General features: G+C 36.5%; 1 protein-coding gene across 1 annotated transcript in view; it reads right to left on the bottom strand.

Moving 5' to 3' along the window:
- Positions 1-17,749, bottom strand: part of LRRIQ1 (leucine rich repeats and IQ motif containing 1) — a 130,147-nt gene that overhangs the window by 50,357 nt on the left and 62,041 nt on the right. The window contains exon 14 of the mRNA XM_059934715.1: positions 14,776-14,869. Within this exon, the coding sequence (XP_059790698.1) occupies positions 14,776-14,869 (94 nt within the window). The remainder of the gene's footprint in view (positions 1-14,775; positions 14,870-17,749) is intronic.

Genomic DNA, 17,749 nt, shown 5'->3' with positions numbered 1-17,749 from the left:
ATGCTCTAATTCTATTACTGGTCCTGTTTCTTCAAAGTAAATTTCCTAAATTATAGAAGATCAAATAAAAGACTTTAATAACTTGATGGAAATAGTTCTTGAGAATAGCCAACAGTTCTAATTCTTTGTGTACCAAGCGAATTTCTACCTGGTACCTTGGTCTCCAGAGTGGACCTGACTAGCAGAAGGAATGACGTGTGCCAGTGACAGGCTCTAATCTTTGAAAAAGGTGTGTCTTATAAGGAAAATTAATAAAGCATATTACCTTATTATAAGTTTGATTTCTTAGCAGTTAGGTAATGCTGATTTTCTTTTCTTCTAGTGTATAACCATTTCAGCAAGCTTTTGTGTGTACAAAACTTTTTACCAGGATGGTGGACCCACAGTGGTACTGCAGATGCAGTAACACCTATGAGACACTCTTGAGTGGTCATCTTTCAGGTCTCAGTTTGGCTAAATGAGGAGGTGTCAGCAAAAGGAAGGCAATGCTCATGTTGCTAACATAAGAACCTCAGGGTCCAACACATCTACCCTTTGTGTTAGTCACTCTCGAAATTCATTGAGATGAGAATTCAAGCTAGATCCCTATGTGTGCCTCCAGCCCTGAAGGGTAGTGTTTCTGAAAAGATTGTCCTTGAACTACTGTATCAGTGGTACTTGGGGTGCTTTTTAAAATGCAGAGTCTTCAGCTACACATAGACCTCTACTGGCAGGTTCAGGGGAATCTGTATTTTTAAAACATAGTCTTTCTTGTGCACCTTAAAGAGTAAAACTACTACACTGGGAAGAAAATAGACCTCAGCACGTTATGCTAAAATCAGAGATGATAGGGTTTAAAGTAAAAAAAAAAAAGAAACAAAAATAACTCTTAAAGACACTCTGAAATTCAAATCATTTGCAAATTGTCCTAAATTAAAAAAAAGGCTTGCATGGAAACTTATACCATAGTCTATATATCAATGATATCAGAAGAATTTGCTAAAATAAGGGATACTGTGGTCCTGGGCAGTTACATTCCAATGATATGTCACTGATTAACACTGCCATTGGTTTTATATAAATGCTGTGAACTTTTTAAAGAAAACTATCCCTGTAACTCTAAAATTAGAGAGTACATACCAAATAAATAAAGAAATCAGCTTTCTACTCAGAAATAATTGATGGTTGGAATAAAGAGCCATTTTAACCAAATAATCTAATATAATCCAAGAGGCAAAAATATAAGAATTTGCTTTATCAGATTAAGGAACAGATCAGTATTTTACCACAAACATTTTACCTAATAAAAAAATGCTTATGCTCCAGACAACCAAAGTAATGAAAAATAATTTCAAAGGTAATACAGGACATTAGAGTTCTTTCTAGGTGTTGCAACTGGCATCATGTGGAAGCTGTTGAGATGTTAATTGACACGGATCAGCAAAATGATAGTTTTATCATCAAATGCTATATTTTGGACATGGTTATTGATATAGATATCAAGTATAATATTTTAGCTACACACAATAATTCTAGAGAATGTGGGTCAACAGTGCTTGAATTTTTACATTTGGAATATTTTGATATTACACTCATCACCTTTACATTAAAAGTTCCCAGTTTATTTTAGTCGCAATATTTTGAACTTCTTTGGATGTAAAAATTTAGTTTGCTTGGATCTTCAAGAATACGACAGTGTCTTCAAATTTGTGAATCACATAATAAATATTCAGATTGGAGTTCGTGTTTTATTTAAACATTTTTTTCTTAAATCTTTTTTTTAAGGAACAATAGTCAGATTTGTATAAGTTAGTAGTGCATGAATTGGCCTTAAATTCAAATGCAGCCTTATAAAGAGCCTATGATAAATATATTTGAAAGTGCTGTAACAAGTTGATTCATGTTCAAAATGAAGTATAAGGACACTGTGAGATCTCAGCCTTAGTTTTTCCAGCTGGGCTCCTCCTAGTCAAGGGCTGAATCAATATTTCATTTAGTGAAAACTTCCTGGTGAATATTCTGTCACTTAAGAAGCTCTATTAATCATTAATGAATGAAGCACATTCCCAAAGGAAATTCCAAACTGAGTCTGTGGATTAAGTTTTAAAAAGAGATTTCTTTTAGTACATCAGTTTTGTTCATGTTATCACTGGCTAGACATGAAAGTAAGAAGCCAATTGGGAAAATCTATAACTAATCCCTTCGTTGGTATCAAGGGGTTATGTAAAGTTCATTGGAACATACTGGTTAAAGTTTGAGTTGATCCTTTCATTAACAAATCCATATTTTATAGATTACTAGATTTTAACCTCTTTAGATAAATGAATTTCTTCTTAAAATTATGAAAGCTGTATTAGAGCAACTGATCTAAGTGAAATTTGATAGGTAACATTTTCAAGTTGCTATTAGTCTAGTCCATAAAAGTTCACTTAAACATAGAAATTGTAATAGCTAAATAATTGTATATATAAATACTACCTATTCTCTTTCAGTATTGATTATTTCTAATTAAATATTTTCTTTAAAACTATAAAGTATATACACTTAGTAAGTATAATAAAATGTGAATGTTTATCTTTATATACGTATTACAGTGTTATATCAATAGATTTTACAAGAAGCACATTTTATTCAATAAAATAGTGCTTATGCTTTCTACAAACAAAATAATGAAAAATAAATAAATTAAAAGGTTACTCAGGACATAGGTTTGTTTCTAGTTGTTGCAACTTGCAACATGGCAGCTGTTCAGATGGTAACTGATACCAGATCAGCAAGAGAATTCATGTCCTATTTGCCCAACACCTAACAGAAAAACCATTGCCCCCCAAAGAACTTGCTCTGAATAATGGGCACAGCTGCTATTTTTATTTGTCACTGTATGCCAACTATATAACTTGTTCTATAGAATTACTTGGGAAAATATCTCTCTAGAAACAATCCATCAGACATTTTCATTATAAATAATATCACCTGCTAAGCAGTCTTTCAGACATGATTACACTCTTCTTTTTGTATGGGAAATTTCACTCTAAGATCTGGTTCCTAGAAATGAGGACCCAAAACTTGGGGGATTAGTGCTTTAAATCTCAATGTAAGAGAAGCACAGCCCTAGAATGTGAGCTAGTGCATCTGGATGGGGACCTTGACTGCTTCTATTCCAGAAAAGGGATTCCTTCACCAAGCTGGTAAGAGGTCTAGAAACATATCTAGGTGGCCTTTTCACATATGCACACAAAATCTTTAAATAGTTTTAATTTCTGATCACCTTATGATTTGACATTAACTAATAGTTGACATTTCCTATAATAAAAAGATCAGCTTCTCAGGAAACTTGGAGAATCTGATAAATACTATGGTTCCCTAGGAGTCTGAGGACTCCAATTTTAGAACTCCAGATATTGATAATTACTGCAAATCAACAATAATATAAATTTTCAATTTATAGAAAATAACATTTTCAATCACTAAAATAAAATTGAATAAATTCAGTAGAAAAATTAGAGGGGCTGAAACATGCATTTTTTCAAGCTTTTACACATTATAATGTAATTAAATTCAGTAATGTATTCCTCCAACAAATAATTTTGGGTGTCTACTAAATACAAGGCATACAAGGATTCTAAACTATAAGGATCTGTACAATTATCTGGGGTCACTTCTACTACTTAATTTTAGCCATTTTTTAATGCTTGGATTTTCATTTAATTTGGCTACTTTCCCCTAATCTCTTGTCACTTTTCTACTAAAAACAAGCTTCCCCAAATACTATTTTCATTTTCATACAACTATTCAAAATTTCTCTATAGATCCTTAAAAATAATGGCTAGCATTATCAAGTATGTTTTCTGACAGGCACTACTATAAAGTGCTGTCATGTGGTAACATATTTATTCCTCATAGAGACTGTTGGTATGCTCTGATACTTGTGTTCTTCTCTATTTTTCCCAGGGTTTTTTTGCAGTTAGTTTGGCCATGTGACTAGTTACAGTTAATACAGTATGAGAGGAGTGATCACTGCCACTTTTGAGGGCAGAGTGGTTAAATGTCAGTTGTTTTCCTGGTGGTCATTTTGCCCACCGCAATCTACTACCTAAAAAAGTGAGGTTATGTTGAAGTTATGTGACACAGAGTCACAAAATGGAAGCAGCCTGAGTTTCTGAGTCTGCTTAGATTAGACAGGCCAAACTCACATCAGACATAATGTAAACAAACAAACAAAAACCTCCTAATGTATTAACACATAGATTTCTGAGTTTGTTGTTGTGTGGTATAACCTATACTACCCTAATGAATAGATCCTATGAGATAGGTACTATTATTATACCCATTTTACAGATGAAGGAAGAGACATAGCAAGATTAAGTAACTTGAGCAAGGCAAACAACCAGGAAGTGGTGGAACTAGATATGCACCTGAGCAGTTTACTCACAAGGCCCATGTATATATCCACTATGTTACAGTCCCTTTCCATGACCACAGGATAAAGGAGACATTTTATCCTCGCATATGAAACCCTTTACAATCTGGCAGTAATACAGCACATAAAGCCGCAGAGTACAATGTTTAAATTCTAGGCTTCAGAACTCAAATTCCACCCCTGACACTTACTTCATAACTGGGTAAGTCACAGGGTATCTAAGCTTCAGTAAATACTCTGTAAAATGAGAATGATAATTACAGAACCTAACTTAGCTGCTGTGAAATGAAGGAATATGTATAGGTACTTAGCCCACTCTCTGACACACTGTAAGCATAAGTACTTGATTTCTTACTTCTTTCCAATGGTATTACCACTATACCCACTTTACCTGAATAGACTGGCCTTCTAACAGAGCCTAACTTCACCTTTCACATTCCCTCCTTTTTTGGATATTTCCTCCATCAGAAGTGCTTTCTTTTCTTTTAATTTTGTTTTCCGTTTTTTTTTTTAATTTAATTTAATTTATTTATTTTTTGGACACGTCGTGCAGCATGTAGGATTTAGTTTCCCGACAAGGGATTGAACCCGTGCCCCCTGCATTGAGAGAGCAGAGTCTTAACCACTGGACCACCAGGGAAGTCCCTGATTTTCAGTCTTACCAAACTTTTGAGGTTTAACTCAAAGTTTGCCTCTTCAGAGCAGGCAGTTTTCCCTGGTCACACTAAATTAAGATAATATTTCCAAATTTCTAAAGCATACCTCTTGCCTACAATAATCATCTGACACTTACATTTTATTAGGTACTAAAATCTAAGAGTTAAGAGCACAGATTCTGGAGCTAGACTGCATGGATTTGAATCCTGGGTCTTTGACTTGCCAGCTGTGTGAAACTGGGCAGGCTACTTAGCCTTTTGGGAACTCAGTGTTCTTAAGTATAAAATGGGGACACTAGGTTGCTATTTCATCAGGCATATTGTGAGGATTAAATGAGAATGATGAGAACGGTGTTGGGCACAAAGTCAATGCTGTTTCAGTGTTTGTTACCATTAGTTTTCATGGTTATCATTTTTGAATACATTTTCTATCCCTAACAAGATTATAAAAATGACTTGAAATCATGGGTTACATTGAATTTCCCTTATAATGTCTAACATGTTAGGACACTGGTTGCATATAGCAGGCATACACTAAATACTTGGTGACTGAATACGAACTGGTAGGCCTAGTAATAGAAAATAATAGATTTTTGTGTGCTTACCGTGTTCTAGGAATTGTTATCAACAAGATATGTGTATTATCCCATTCAAATCTAATGGCTATACCATAAGATAGGTACCATTTTTATCCTCATTTTACTAATGAAGATTCAGAGCCATAGAAAAGGTAAGTTACTTGCCCAGGATCACAAAACACGGGGCAGGAGGAAGATGTCCTTGTTTAAAAACACAATGATTTCCAAACTTTAGTGCACACTGAATCACACAAAGGGCTTGATAAAACAGATTACTGGGAATCATCTGCTAGCTTCTGATTCAGTGGATCCGGACAGTGTCCAAGATTTTGCATTTCTAACAGGCTTCCAAGTGATGATGAAGCTGCTGGTCTGGGGGATACACCTTTAAGAACCACTGCACTGGGTTATACTCTTTCCTCCATGCTATACAGCTTAAATTGCTCTTAGAAACAGATGTTTCTAAACTAGAAGTTGACAGGTTCTGTTCTAAAACATGTGGAAACATACCAGGTTTCCCTAAAAAACACTGTAACATTAGAAATTTATATGGAAACTGAGCTTTAAAGAAAAAAGAAAGAAAAATAGATTTTCTGGCAAAAAGATAATAACTCTTCTGTGATACTCAACTTATCAATGAGTAGCAAATCACACAGGTGTTTGACTTGGTGTAAAAATGCTGCTGTTTTCTTAACTAAACGTCAATTAACAAATTCAAGAAACCAATACATCTAGAAAGAGAATGTCACAGGTTTGCAGTGACCTTAGACAAGGGAGGGAACAGCGACTACTCCCTAGACTTATCTTTTTCTACAGGTGGATTAAGTCAGGTAAAGGAATTTTAAACATAATCAGATCATTGGTTCTTCTGTAAGATATCTTATATTCCTCTCAAGTACTCAGAAAAACAAGGATCTTCCTGGCTATGGCCACACATCACAGGGAAACCAAATCAGGGGGAAGAGTCAACTGCTTCTGCCCTAGGACTGGATGTCACAACAACCTTTTTTTCAGTCATTCATTTCTCCCTGTCTATATTTTATTCATAAATTATTTTTACTACCTGGTCAAATTGATAAGACTTGCTGACTTGATCCAAACTTAAGATCCTGAAATAGATTTTCCTACCTGAATTTTAGTAAATGGTTGCCTTTCCCTACACTTAGCATGTTGCCAAACACACCTTGCTAAATTAGGCTACAAGCTCTGTCCATTTTGGCTTGTTCTGCCTTGATGTATCTATGACCTGATATGATACAAATGTCAAATGTACAATAAATCATATTAAACCATCTAACAAATGCATGCTGCTGGACATAAAAAGAGATAAGAGTTCAGGCCATAAACATCACCAGTACTAGAAAATTCCAAAGTGGATATATGCAAAGTTTTTCAGTATACTAGGATTTAATTCACCTAGACCTGGTAAATGAGTCTGAGGATGTGTGAGAGAAAAACCACTTAGAGCCAAGGGAAAGAACAAGTGGGAAGCAAAAGGCAGAAAAATTACAGGAAGTCACATGAGGATGGGAATAATTCTCATCAGCCAAAGTTGAAAGGATACATGTAAGAGACATTGGGCAGAGTACAAAGTTGGTGCCATAGTAGTGGGGCTAAATTAGCACTAGTCTGAAGATTTCTTTGAGACTTCCCTTACAGAACTTAAAAGGAAGTTTTGAAGGTATCTCACTAATTCCAAGTAATGTAGCTGCTGCATGTGAGAAGCAAAATATATGTTATTTAAAGGAAAAAAAAAACAAAATTAAGAAATCAACAAGTATAAAATTTTAAATGTCCAGACTACAACCAAAATTGACTGGGCATGCAAGAAGTAAGAAAATATGACCCAGAATCATAAAAAAAATCAATAAAAATAGACCTCAAAATGATAGAGATGATGAAATTAACAGATAAGGATGTTAAAACAGCTATTATAAATATTATCCACATGTTCAAGTTGATTTAGGAAAATATGACCATGATTAGGAGAGAAATTGTAAATGTTAAAAAATAAAGGAAACGTCTCAAAATGAAAATCATAATATCTGATCTGAACTGAAAAACAGTCTAGATGGGATTAACAGCAGAGTAGCTATACAGGAAGAAAATATCAGAGAATTTGAAGACATAGCAATAACTAGTAAGACTGAAATACAGGCAGAAAAAAAGTATAATAAATATAAGAACAGAGCAATAGCGACATCTGGGATATATCAAGTGGTCTAATACTGATGAAGTTAGAGTCCTAGTAGGATAAGATAGAACAAAATATTTGAAAATTACTAGCCAACAGTTTTCAAAATTTTATGGAAACTATAAATCCACTGTATCTGAGAGGTTCAGTAAATCCTAAACATGGATGGGCCTAGAGATTATCATATTAAGTGAAGTAAGTCAGACAGAGAAAGACAAATATCATATGATATCACTTATATGTGGAATAAAAAAAAATACAAATGAACTTATTTACAACACAGAAATAGACTCACAGACATAGAAGACAAACTTATGGTTCCCAAAGAAGAAAGACAGAGGGAAGGGATAAATTAGGAGTTTGGAATTAATAGATACACACTACTATGTATAAAGTAGATAAGCATAAAGGACTTACTGTATAAGAAAGGGAACTATATTCAATAACTTGTAATAACCCATAATAGAAAAAAATCTGAAAAGCATACACACACTCACACATAACTGAATCACTTTGCTGTACACCTGCAACTAACACAACATGGTAAATCAACTATACATTAATTTAAAAAAACTTAAGCCAATAAACAACAAAAAAATCCTAAGCAGAGTAAATCTATATAAAAGCAACCAAAGCACATTATAATCAAATTGCTGAAGACCACTGATGAAGGGAAAATCTTAAAAGTACTCAGAGACAGAGGAATGAAGACATGAATGTTCACAGATTTCTCATCAGAAACAGTGAAAGCCATAAGACAGTGGAGAGACATTTTTACACAATTGGAAGAGGGGACTGACCACCCAGGGGCATAAGGTGATTTTTCAAGGTGATAAAAATGTTCAATACCTTGATTGTGGTGGTTTTTACACAATATTCATACTCATAAACTGATACTCAAAATTGATAAATTTTATTATAGGTAAATTACTTCAAAAAAATGTGATTATAAAAAAAGATTAAGCTTAACTTCGGGAAAATGGTGTTAGCATAATTTCAGAGTTTCAGATTAAAGAATTTTTTTAAAAAGAAAATTCATTAAAAAAAATCACAGAGCAGAAGCAACAAAAATTACAATCCTGCAGCCTGTGGAACAAAAACCAGATTCACAGAAAGACAGACAAGATGAAAAGGCAGAGGGCTACATACCAGATGAAGGAACAAGATAAAACCCCAGAAAAACAACTAAATGAAGTGAAGATAGGCAACCTTCCAGAAAAAGAATTCAGAATAATGAGAGTGAAGATGATCCAGGACCTCAGAAAAAGAATGGAGGCAAAAATCGAGAAGATGCAACAAATGTTTAACAAAGAACTAGAAGAAATAAAGAACAAACAAACAGAGATGAACAATACAAGACCTGAAATGAAAACTACACTAGAAGGAATCAATAGCAGAATAACTGAGGCAGAAGAATGGATACGTGACCTGGAAGACAGAATGATGGAATTCGCTGCTGCGGAACAGAATAAAGAAAAAAGAATGAAAAGAAATGAAGACAGCCTAAGAGACTTCGGGGACAACATTAAACGCAACAACATTCGCATTATAGGGGTCCCATAAGGAGAAGAGAGAGAGAAAGGACCTGAGAAAATATTAGAAGAGATTATAGTCGAAAACTTCCCTAACACGGGAAAGGAAATAGCCACCCAAGTCCAGGAAGCGCAGAGAGTTCCATACAGGATAAACCCAAGGAGAAACACTCCGAGACACACAGTAATCAAATTGGTAAAAACTAAAGACAAAGAAAAATTATTGAAAGCAGCAAGGGAAAAATGACAAATAACATACAAGGGAACTCCCATAAGGTTAACAGCTGATTTCTCAGCAGAAACTCTACAAGCCAGAAGGGAGTGGCATGATATATCTAAAGTGATGAAAGGGAAGAACCTACCACCAAGATTACTCTACCCGGCAAGGATCTCATTCAGATACGACAGAGAAATCAAAAGGTTTACAGACAAGCAAAAGCTAAGAGAATCCACCACCAACAAACCAGCTTTATAGCAAATGCTAAAGGAACTCCTCTAAGTGGGAAACACAAGAGAAGAAAAGGACTTACAAAAACAAACCCAAAACAATTAAGAAAATGGTCATAGTAACATACATATGGATAATTACCTTAAACGTGAATGGATTAAATGCTCCAACTAAAAGACACAGGCTCGCTGAATGGATACAAAACCAAGACCCATATATATGCTGTCTACAAGAGACCCACTTCAGACCTAGGGACACATACAGACTGAAAGTGAGGGGATGGAAAAAGATATTCCATGCAAATGGAAATCAAAAGTAAGCTGGGGTAGCAATACGCATGTCAGGTAAAATAGATGTTAAAATAAAGAATGTTACAAGAGACAAGGAGGACACTACATAATGATCAAGGGATCAACCCAAGACGAAGCTATAACAATTATAAATATATATGCACCCAACATAGGAGCACCTCAATACATAAGGCAACTGCTAACAGCTATAAAAGAGGAAATTGACACTAACACAGTAATAGTGGGGGACTTTAACACCTCACTTACACCAAAGGGGATATCATCCAAACAGAAAATGAATAAGGAAACAAGAGCTTTAAATGATACAATACACCAAATAGATTTAATTGATATTTATAGGACATTCCATCCAAAAACAGCAGATTACACTTTCTTCTCAAGTGCACATGGAACATTCTCCAGGATAGATCACATCCTGGGTCACAAATCAAGCCTCAGTACATTTAAGAAAACTGAAATCATATCAAGCATCTTTTCTGACCACAACGCTATGAGATTAGAAATCAATTACAGGGAAAAAAAAGTAAAAAACACAAACACATGGAGGCTAAACATTACGTTACTAAATAACCAAGAGATCACTGAAGAAATCAAAGCAGAAATTAAAAAATACCTAGAGACAAATTACAATGAAAACACGATGATCCAAAACCTATGGGATGAGGCAAAAGCAGTTCTAAGAGGGAAGTTTATGGCAATACAATCCTACCTCAAGAAACAACAAATATCTCAAATAAAGAACCTAACTGTACACCTAAAGGAACTAGAGAAAGAAGAACAAACAAAACGCAAAGTTAGTACAAGGAAAGAAATCATAAAGTTCAGAGCAGAAATAAATGAAATAGAAACAAAGAAGACAATAGCAAAAATCAATAAAACTAAAAGCTGGTTCTTTGAGAAGATAAACAAAATTGATAAACCATTAGCCAGACTCATCAAGAAAAAGAGGGAGAGGACTCAAATCAATAAAATCAGAAATGAAAAAGGAGAAGTTACAACAGACACCGCAGAAATACAAAGCATCCTAAGAGACTACTACAAGTTCCTCTATGCCAATAAAATGGAAACCTGGAAGAAATGGACAAATTCTTAGAAAGGTATAACCTTCCAAGACTGAAGCAGGAAGAAATAGAAAATATGAACAGACTAATCACAAGTAATGAAATTGAAACTGTGATTAAAAATCTTCCAACAAACAGAAGTCCAGGACCACATAGCTTCACAGGTGGATTCTATCAAACATTTAGAGAAGAGCTAACACCCATCCTTCTCAAACTCTTCCAAAAAACTGCAGAGGAAGGAACACTCCCAAACTCATTCTATGAGGCCTCCATCACCCTGATACCAAAACCAGACAAAGATACTACAAAAAAAGATAATTACAGACCAATATCACTGATGAATATACATGTAAAACTGAAAAAAAAAAACAGAATCCAACAACACATTAAAAGGACCATACACCATGATCAAGTGGGATTTATCTCAGGGATGTAAGGATGCTTCAGTATACGCAAATCAATCAATGTGATACACCATATTAACAAATTGAAGAAGAAAAACCATATGATCATCTCAATAGATGCAGAAAAAGCTTTTGACAAAATTCAACACCCATTTATGATAAAAACTCTCCAGAAAGTGGGCACAGAGGGAACCTACCTCAACATAATAAAGGCCATATACGACAAACCCACAGCAAACATCATTCTCAATGGTGAAAAACTGAAAGCATTTCCTCTAAGATCAGGAACAAGACAAGGATGTCCATTCTCACCACTATTATTCAACATAGGTTTGGAAGTCCTAGCCACAGCAATCAAAGAAGAAAAAGAAATAAAAGGAATACAAATTGGAAAAGAAGAAGTAAAACTGTCACTGTTTGCAGATGACATGATACTATACAAAGAGAATCCTAAAGATGCCACCAGAAAACTACTAGAGCTAATCAATGAATTTGGTAAAGTAGCAGGATACAAAATTAATGCACAGAAATCTCTTGCATTCCTATACACTAATGATGAAAAATCTGAAAGAGAAATTAAGGAAACACTCCCATTTACCATTGCAACAAAAAGAATAAAATACCTAGGAATAAACCTACCTAGGGAGACAAAAGACCTGTATGCAGAAAGGTATAAGACACTGATGAATGAAATTAAAGATGATACAAACAGATGGAGAGATATACCATGTTCTTAGATTGGAAGAATCAATATTGTGAAAATGACTATACTGCCCAAAGGAATCTACAGATTCACTGCAATCCCTATCAAATTACCAATGGCATTTTTTACAGAATTAGAACAAAAAAATCTTAAAATTTGTATGGAGACACAAAAGACCCCAAATAGCCAAAGCAGTCTTGAGGGAGAAAAAGGGAGCTGGAGGAATCAGACTTCCTGACTTCAGACTAAACTACAAAGCTACAGTAATCAACACAATATGGTACTAGCACAAAAACAGAAATATAGATCAATGGAATAGCAATAGAAAGCCCAGATATAAACCCACGCACCTATGGTCAACTAATCTATGACAAAGAAGGCAAGGATATACAATGGAGAAAAGACAGTCTCTTCAATACGTGGTGCTGGGAGAACTGGACAGCTACATGGAAAAGAATGGAATTAGAACAATCCCTAACACCATACACAAGAATAAACTCAAAATGGATTAGAGACCTAAATGTAAGTCCGGACACTATAAAATTCTTAGAGGAAATCTTCGGAAGAACACTCTTTGACATAAATCACAGCAAGATCTTTTTTGATCCACCTCCTAGATTAATGGAAATAAAAACAAAAATAAACAAATGGGACCTAATGAAACTTAAAAGCTTTTGCACAGCAAAGGAAACCATAAACAAGACGAAAAGACAACCCTGAGAATGGGAGAAAATATTTGCAAACGAATCAACGGACAAAAGATTAATCTCCAAAATATATAAATGGCTCATGCAGCTCGATATTAAAAAAACAAACAACCCAATCCAAAAATGGGCAGAAGACCTAGATAGACATTTCTCCAAAGAAGACATACAGATGGCCAAGAAGCACATGAAAAGCTGCTCAACATCACTAATTATTAGAGAAATGCAAATCAAAACTACAATGAGGAATCACCTCACACCAGTTCGAATGGGGATGATCAGAAAATCTACAAACAACAAATGCTGGAGATGGTGTGGAGAAAAGGGAACCCTCTTGCACTGTTGTTGGGAATGTAAATTGATACAGCCACTAGGGAGAACAGTATGGAGGTTCCTTAAAAAACTTAAAATAGAATTACCATATGACCCAGCAATCCCACTACTGGGCGTATACCCAGAGAAAACCGTAATTCAAAAAGACACATGCACCCCTATGTTCATTGCAGCACTATTTACAATAGCCAGGACATGGAAACAACCTAAATGCCCATCGACAGATGAATGGATAAAGAAGATGTGGTACATATATATGATGGAGTATTACTCAGCCATAAAAAGGAATGAAATTGAGTCATCTGTAGAGACGTGGATGGATCTAGAGACTGTCATACAGAGTGAAGTAAGTCAAAAAGAGAAAAACAAGTATCGTATATTAACGCATGTATGTGGAACCTAGAAAAATGGTACAGATGGACCGGTTTGCAGGGCAGAAATGGAGACACAGATGCAGAGAACAAACGTATGGACACCTAGAGGGGGAAGTGGTGGGGGGGCGGGGGTGGTGGTGGGATGAATTGGGAGATTGGGATTGACATGTATACACTGATGTGTATAAAATTGATGACTAATAAGAACCTGCTGTAGAAAAAAATAAATAAAATTAAATAAAAAAAAAAAAAACAATCAAGGGACTTCCCTGGTGGCTCAGTGGATAAGAATCCACCTGCCAATGCAAGCAAGGGACATGGGTTCAACCCCTGGTCCAGGAAGATCCCACATGCCATGGAGCAACTAAGCCCATGTACCATAACTACTGAATCCTGTGCACGTAGAGCCCGTGCTCTGCAACAAGAGAAGCCACTGCAAGGAGAAGCCCGCACACTGCAACAAAGAGTAGTCCCTGCTTGCCGCAACTAGAGAAAGCCCACATGCAGCAATGAAGACCCAATGCAGCCAAAAATAAATAAAATTAAATCTTTAAAAAAAAAAGTTTAAAAAAAATCACAATTTTTTTTTCATTTACATCTAGGTACTGCAATATTCCAAATAGAGGCACGAATTCACATATACTTATAATACATACATTAACAGACACCAACCTTCTCTTTTAAGAAAATAAAACAAAATCAAATTACTGGCAGAAAGGAAATAATTTTTAATAGCAAGCTATGGGATTTAGATGACTCAAAAAGTACTTCCCACCAAATGTCTTTTCTATAAACACAAAACCTAAATTGACATCATACTAAAAGTGTCACATCATCCACGGTATTGATCAAAATTATCATTTCAAATTTGCATTAGTTCATACATGTACAAAAATTATTTTAGGTAGAAAATATTTTTTAAACTATTTTTACAAAACTGTTTTGTTTTGAATAACTTTTAAATTATTTTTTACTAACTTTTCCCAAGTAATTAGTATACACAGAACAATTTTCATCTAACTGTGTTCTCTGCAACTATAATAAAGTATGTACATAGGGTGCAACATTGTTTCTTTACCTCCAGTTTATTTCTTGAAGAAGTGGGTTTCCAGTGAGAGACAATTCACGGAGAGAAAAGCATGCAGCAAACCACCTTAGGGCACTTGTAAGATCTATAGAAAATAAACAATAAAAATTATTATGAAAGTTATCACAGATAAAGAAAAATAATCATAAATCAATGACCATTTTATTTATGTGTTAGCTATTAAAGAAAGGCAACAAAAAATACTTATTTTGCAGAATATGATATGCTTTTAAAAGGAGACCACATTAAGAACCTAGACTCTGCTGTCAAAATACATATTTCTAGGGGTCTGGGCAAGATGGCGGAAGAGTAAGATGTGGAGATCACCTTCCTTCCCACAGATACAGTAGAAATACATCTACATGTGGAACTGCTCCTACAGAACACCCACTGAACGCTGGCAGAAGACGTCAGACCTCCCAAAAGGCAAGAAAATCCCCACGTACTTGGGTAGGGCAAAAGAAAAAAGAAATAACAGAGACAAAAGAATAGGGATGGGACCTGCACCAGTGGGAGGGGGCTGTGAAGGAGGAAAGGTTTCCACATACTAGGAAGCCCCTTTGCGGGCGGAGACTGCGGGTGGCAGAGGGGGGAAGCTTCGGAGCCACGGAGGAGAGCGCAGCCACAGGGGTGCGGAGGGCAAAGCGGAGAGACTCCCGCACAGAGGATCAGTGCCGACCAGCACTCATCAGCCCGAGAGGCTTGTCTGCTCACCCGCCAGGGCGGGCGGGGCTGGGAGCTGAAGCTCGGGCTTCAGTTGGATCGCAGGGAGAGGACTGGGGTTGGCTGTGTGAACACAGACTGAAGGGGTTAGTGCTCCACAGCTGGCAGGGGGGGAGTCCGGGAAAAGGTCTGGAGCTGCCGAAGAGGCAAGAGACTTTTTCTTGCCTCTTTGTTTCGTGGCGCGCAAGGAGAGGGGATTCAGAGCGCCGCCTAAATGAGCTCCAGAGACGGGTGCGAGCCGTGGCTATCAGCGCGGACCCCAGAGACGGGCATGAGACGCTAAGGCTGCTGCTGCCACCACCAAGAAGCCTGTGTGCGAGCACAGGTCACTCTCCACACCTCCCCTCCCGGGAGCCTGTGCAGCCCACCACTGCCAGCGTCCCGTGATCCAGGGACAACTTCCCTGGGAGAACGCATGGTGTGCCTCAGGCTGCTGCAACGTCACGCCGGCCTCTGCCACTGCAGGCTCGCCCCACATCCGTACCCCTCCCTCCCCCCGGCCTGAGTGAGCCAGAGCCCCAGCGTCAGCTGCTCCTTTAACCCCGTCCTGTGTGAGCGAAGAACAGACGCCCTCAGGCGACCTACACGCAGAGGCGGGTCCAAATCCAAAGCTGAACCCCGGGACCTGTGCGAACAAAGAAGAGAAAGGGAAATATCTCCCAGCAGCCTCAGAAGCAGCGGATTAAAGCTCCACAAACAACTTGATGTGCCTGCATCTGTTGAATACCTGAATAGACAACGAATCATCCCAAATTCAAGAGGTGGACTTTGGGAGCAGGATATAATAATTTTTCCCCTTTTCCTTTCTTTGTGAGTGTATATGTGTATGCTTCTGGGTGAGATTTTTGTCTGTATAGCTTTGCTTTCACCATTTGTCCTAGGATTCAGTCCGTCCGTTTTTTTGTTGTTTGTTTGTTTGTTTTTTTACTTAAAAATTTTTTTCTTAATAAATATTTTCCTTACTTTTTATTTTAAAAAATTAAAAATTTTTTTTCTTAGTAAGTTTTTTATTTTTTATTTTAAAAAACTTAAAAAATTTTTTTTCTTAATAATTTTTTTATTTTTATTATAAAAATTAATAAATTTATTTTTTAAAATTAAAAAAAATGTTCTTAATAATTTTTTTCTTATTTTTTATTATAATAGCTTTATTTTATTTTATTTTATTTTATTTTATTTTATTTTATTTTATTTTATCCTCTTTCTATTTTTTCTCCCTTTTATTCTGAGCCGAATGGATGAAAGGCTCTTGGTGCTCCAGCCAGGCACCAGGGCTGTGCCTCTGAGGTGGGAGAGCCAACTTCAGGACACTGGTCCACAAGAGACCTCCCAGCTCCATGTAATACCAAACGGCAAAAATCTCTCAGAGATCTCCATCTCAACATCAAGACCCAGCTTCACTCAACGACCAGCAAGCTACAGTGCTGGACACCCTATGCCAAACAACTAGCAAGCCAGGAACACAGCCCCATCCATTAGCAGAGAGGCTGCCTAAAATCATAATAAGGCCACAGACACCCCAAAACACACCACCAGACGTAGACGTGCCCACCACAAAGACAAGATCCAGGCTCATCCACCAGAACACAGGCACTAGTCCCCTCTACCAGGAAGCCTACACAACCCACTGAACCAACCTTAGCCACTGGGGACAGATACCAAAAACAACGGGAACTACGAACCTGCAGCCTGTGAAAAGGAGACCCCAAACACAGTAAGATTACCAAAATGAGAAGAGAGAAAAACACACAGCAGATGAAGGAGCAGGGTCAAAACACACCAGACATAACAAATGAAGAGGAAATAGGCAGTCTACCTGAAAAAGAATTCAGAATAATGATAGTAAAGATGATCCAAAATCTTGGAAATAGAATAGACAAAATGCAAGAAATATTTAACAAGGACGTAGAAGAACTAAAGAGGAACCAAGCAACGATGAAAAACACAATAAATGAAATTAAAAATACTCTAGATGGGATCAATAGCAGAATAACTGAGGCAAAAGAAAGGATAAGTGACCTGGAAGATAAAATAGTGGAAATAATTACTGCAGAGCAGAATAAAGAAAAAAGAATGAAAAGAACTGAGGACAGTCTCAGAGACCTCTGGGACAACATTAAATGCACCAACATTGGAATTATAGGGGTCCCAGAAGAAGAAGAGAAAAAGAAAGGGACTGAGAAAATATTTGAAGAGATTATAGTTGAAAACTTCCCTAATATGGAAAAGGAAAGAGTTAATC

Source organism: Balaenoptera ricei, chromosome 10, assembly GCF_028023285.1.
Source record: "Balaenoptera ricei isolate mBalRic1 chromosome 10, mBalRic1.hap2, whole genome shotgun sequence".
Classification (NCBI taxonomy): Eukaryota; Metazoa; Chordata; class Mammalia; order Artiodactyla; family Balaenopteridae; genus Balaenoptera; species Balaenoptera ricei.
This window is presented reverse-complemented; position numbering and strand designations above follow the sequence as displayed.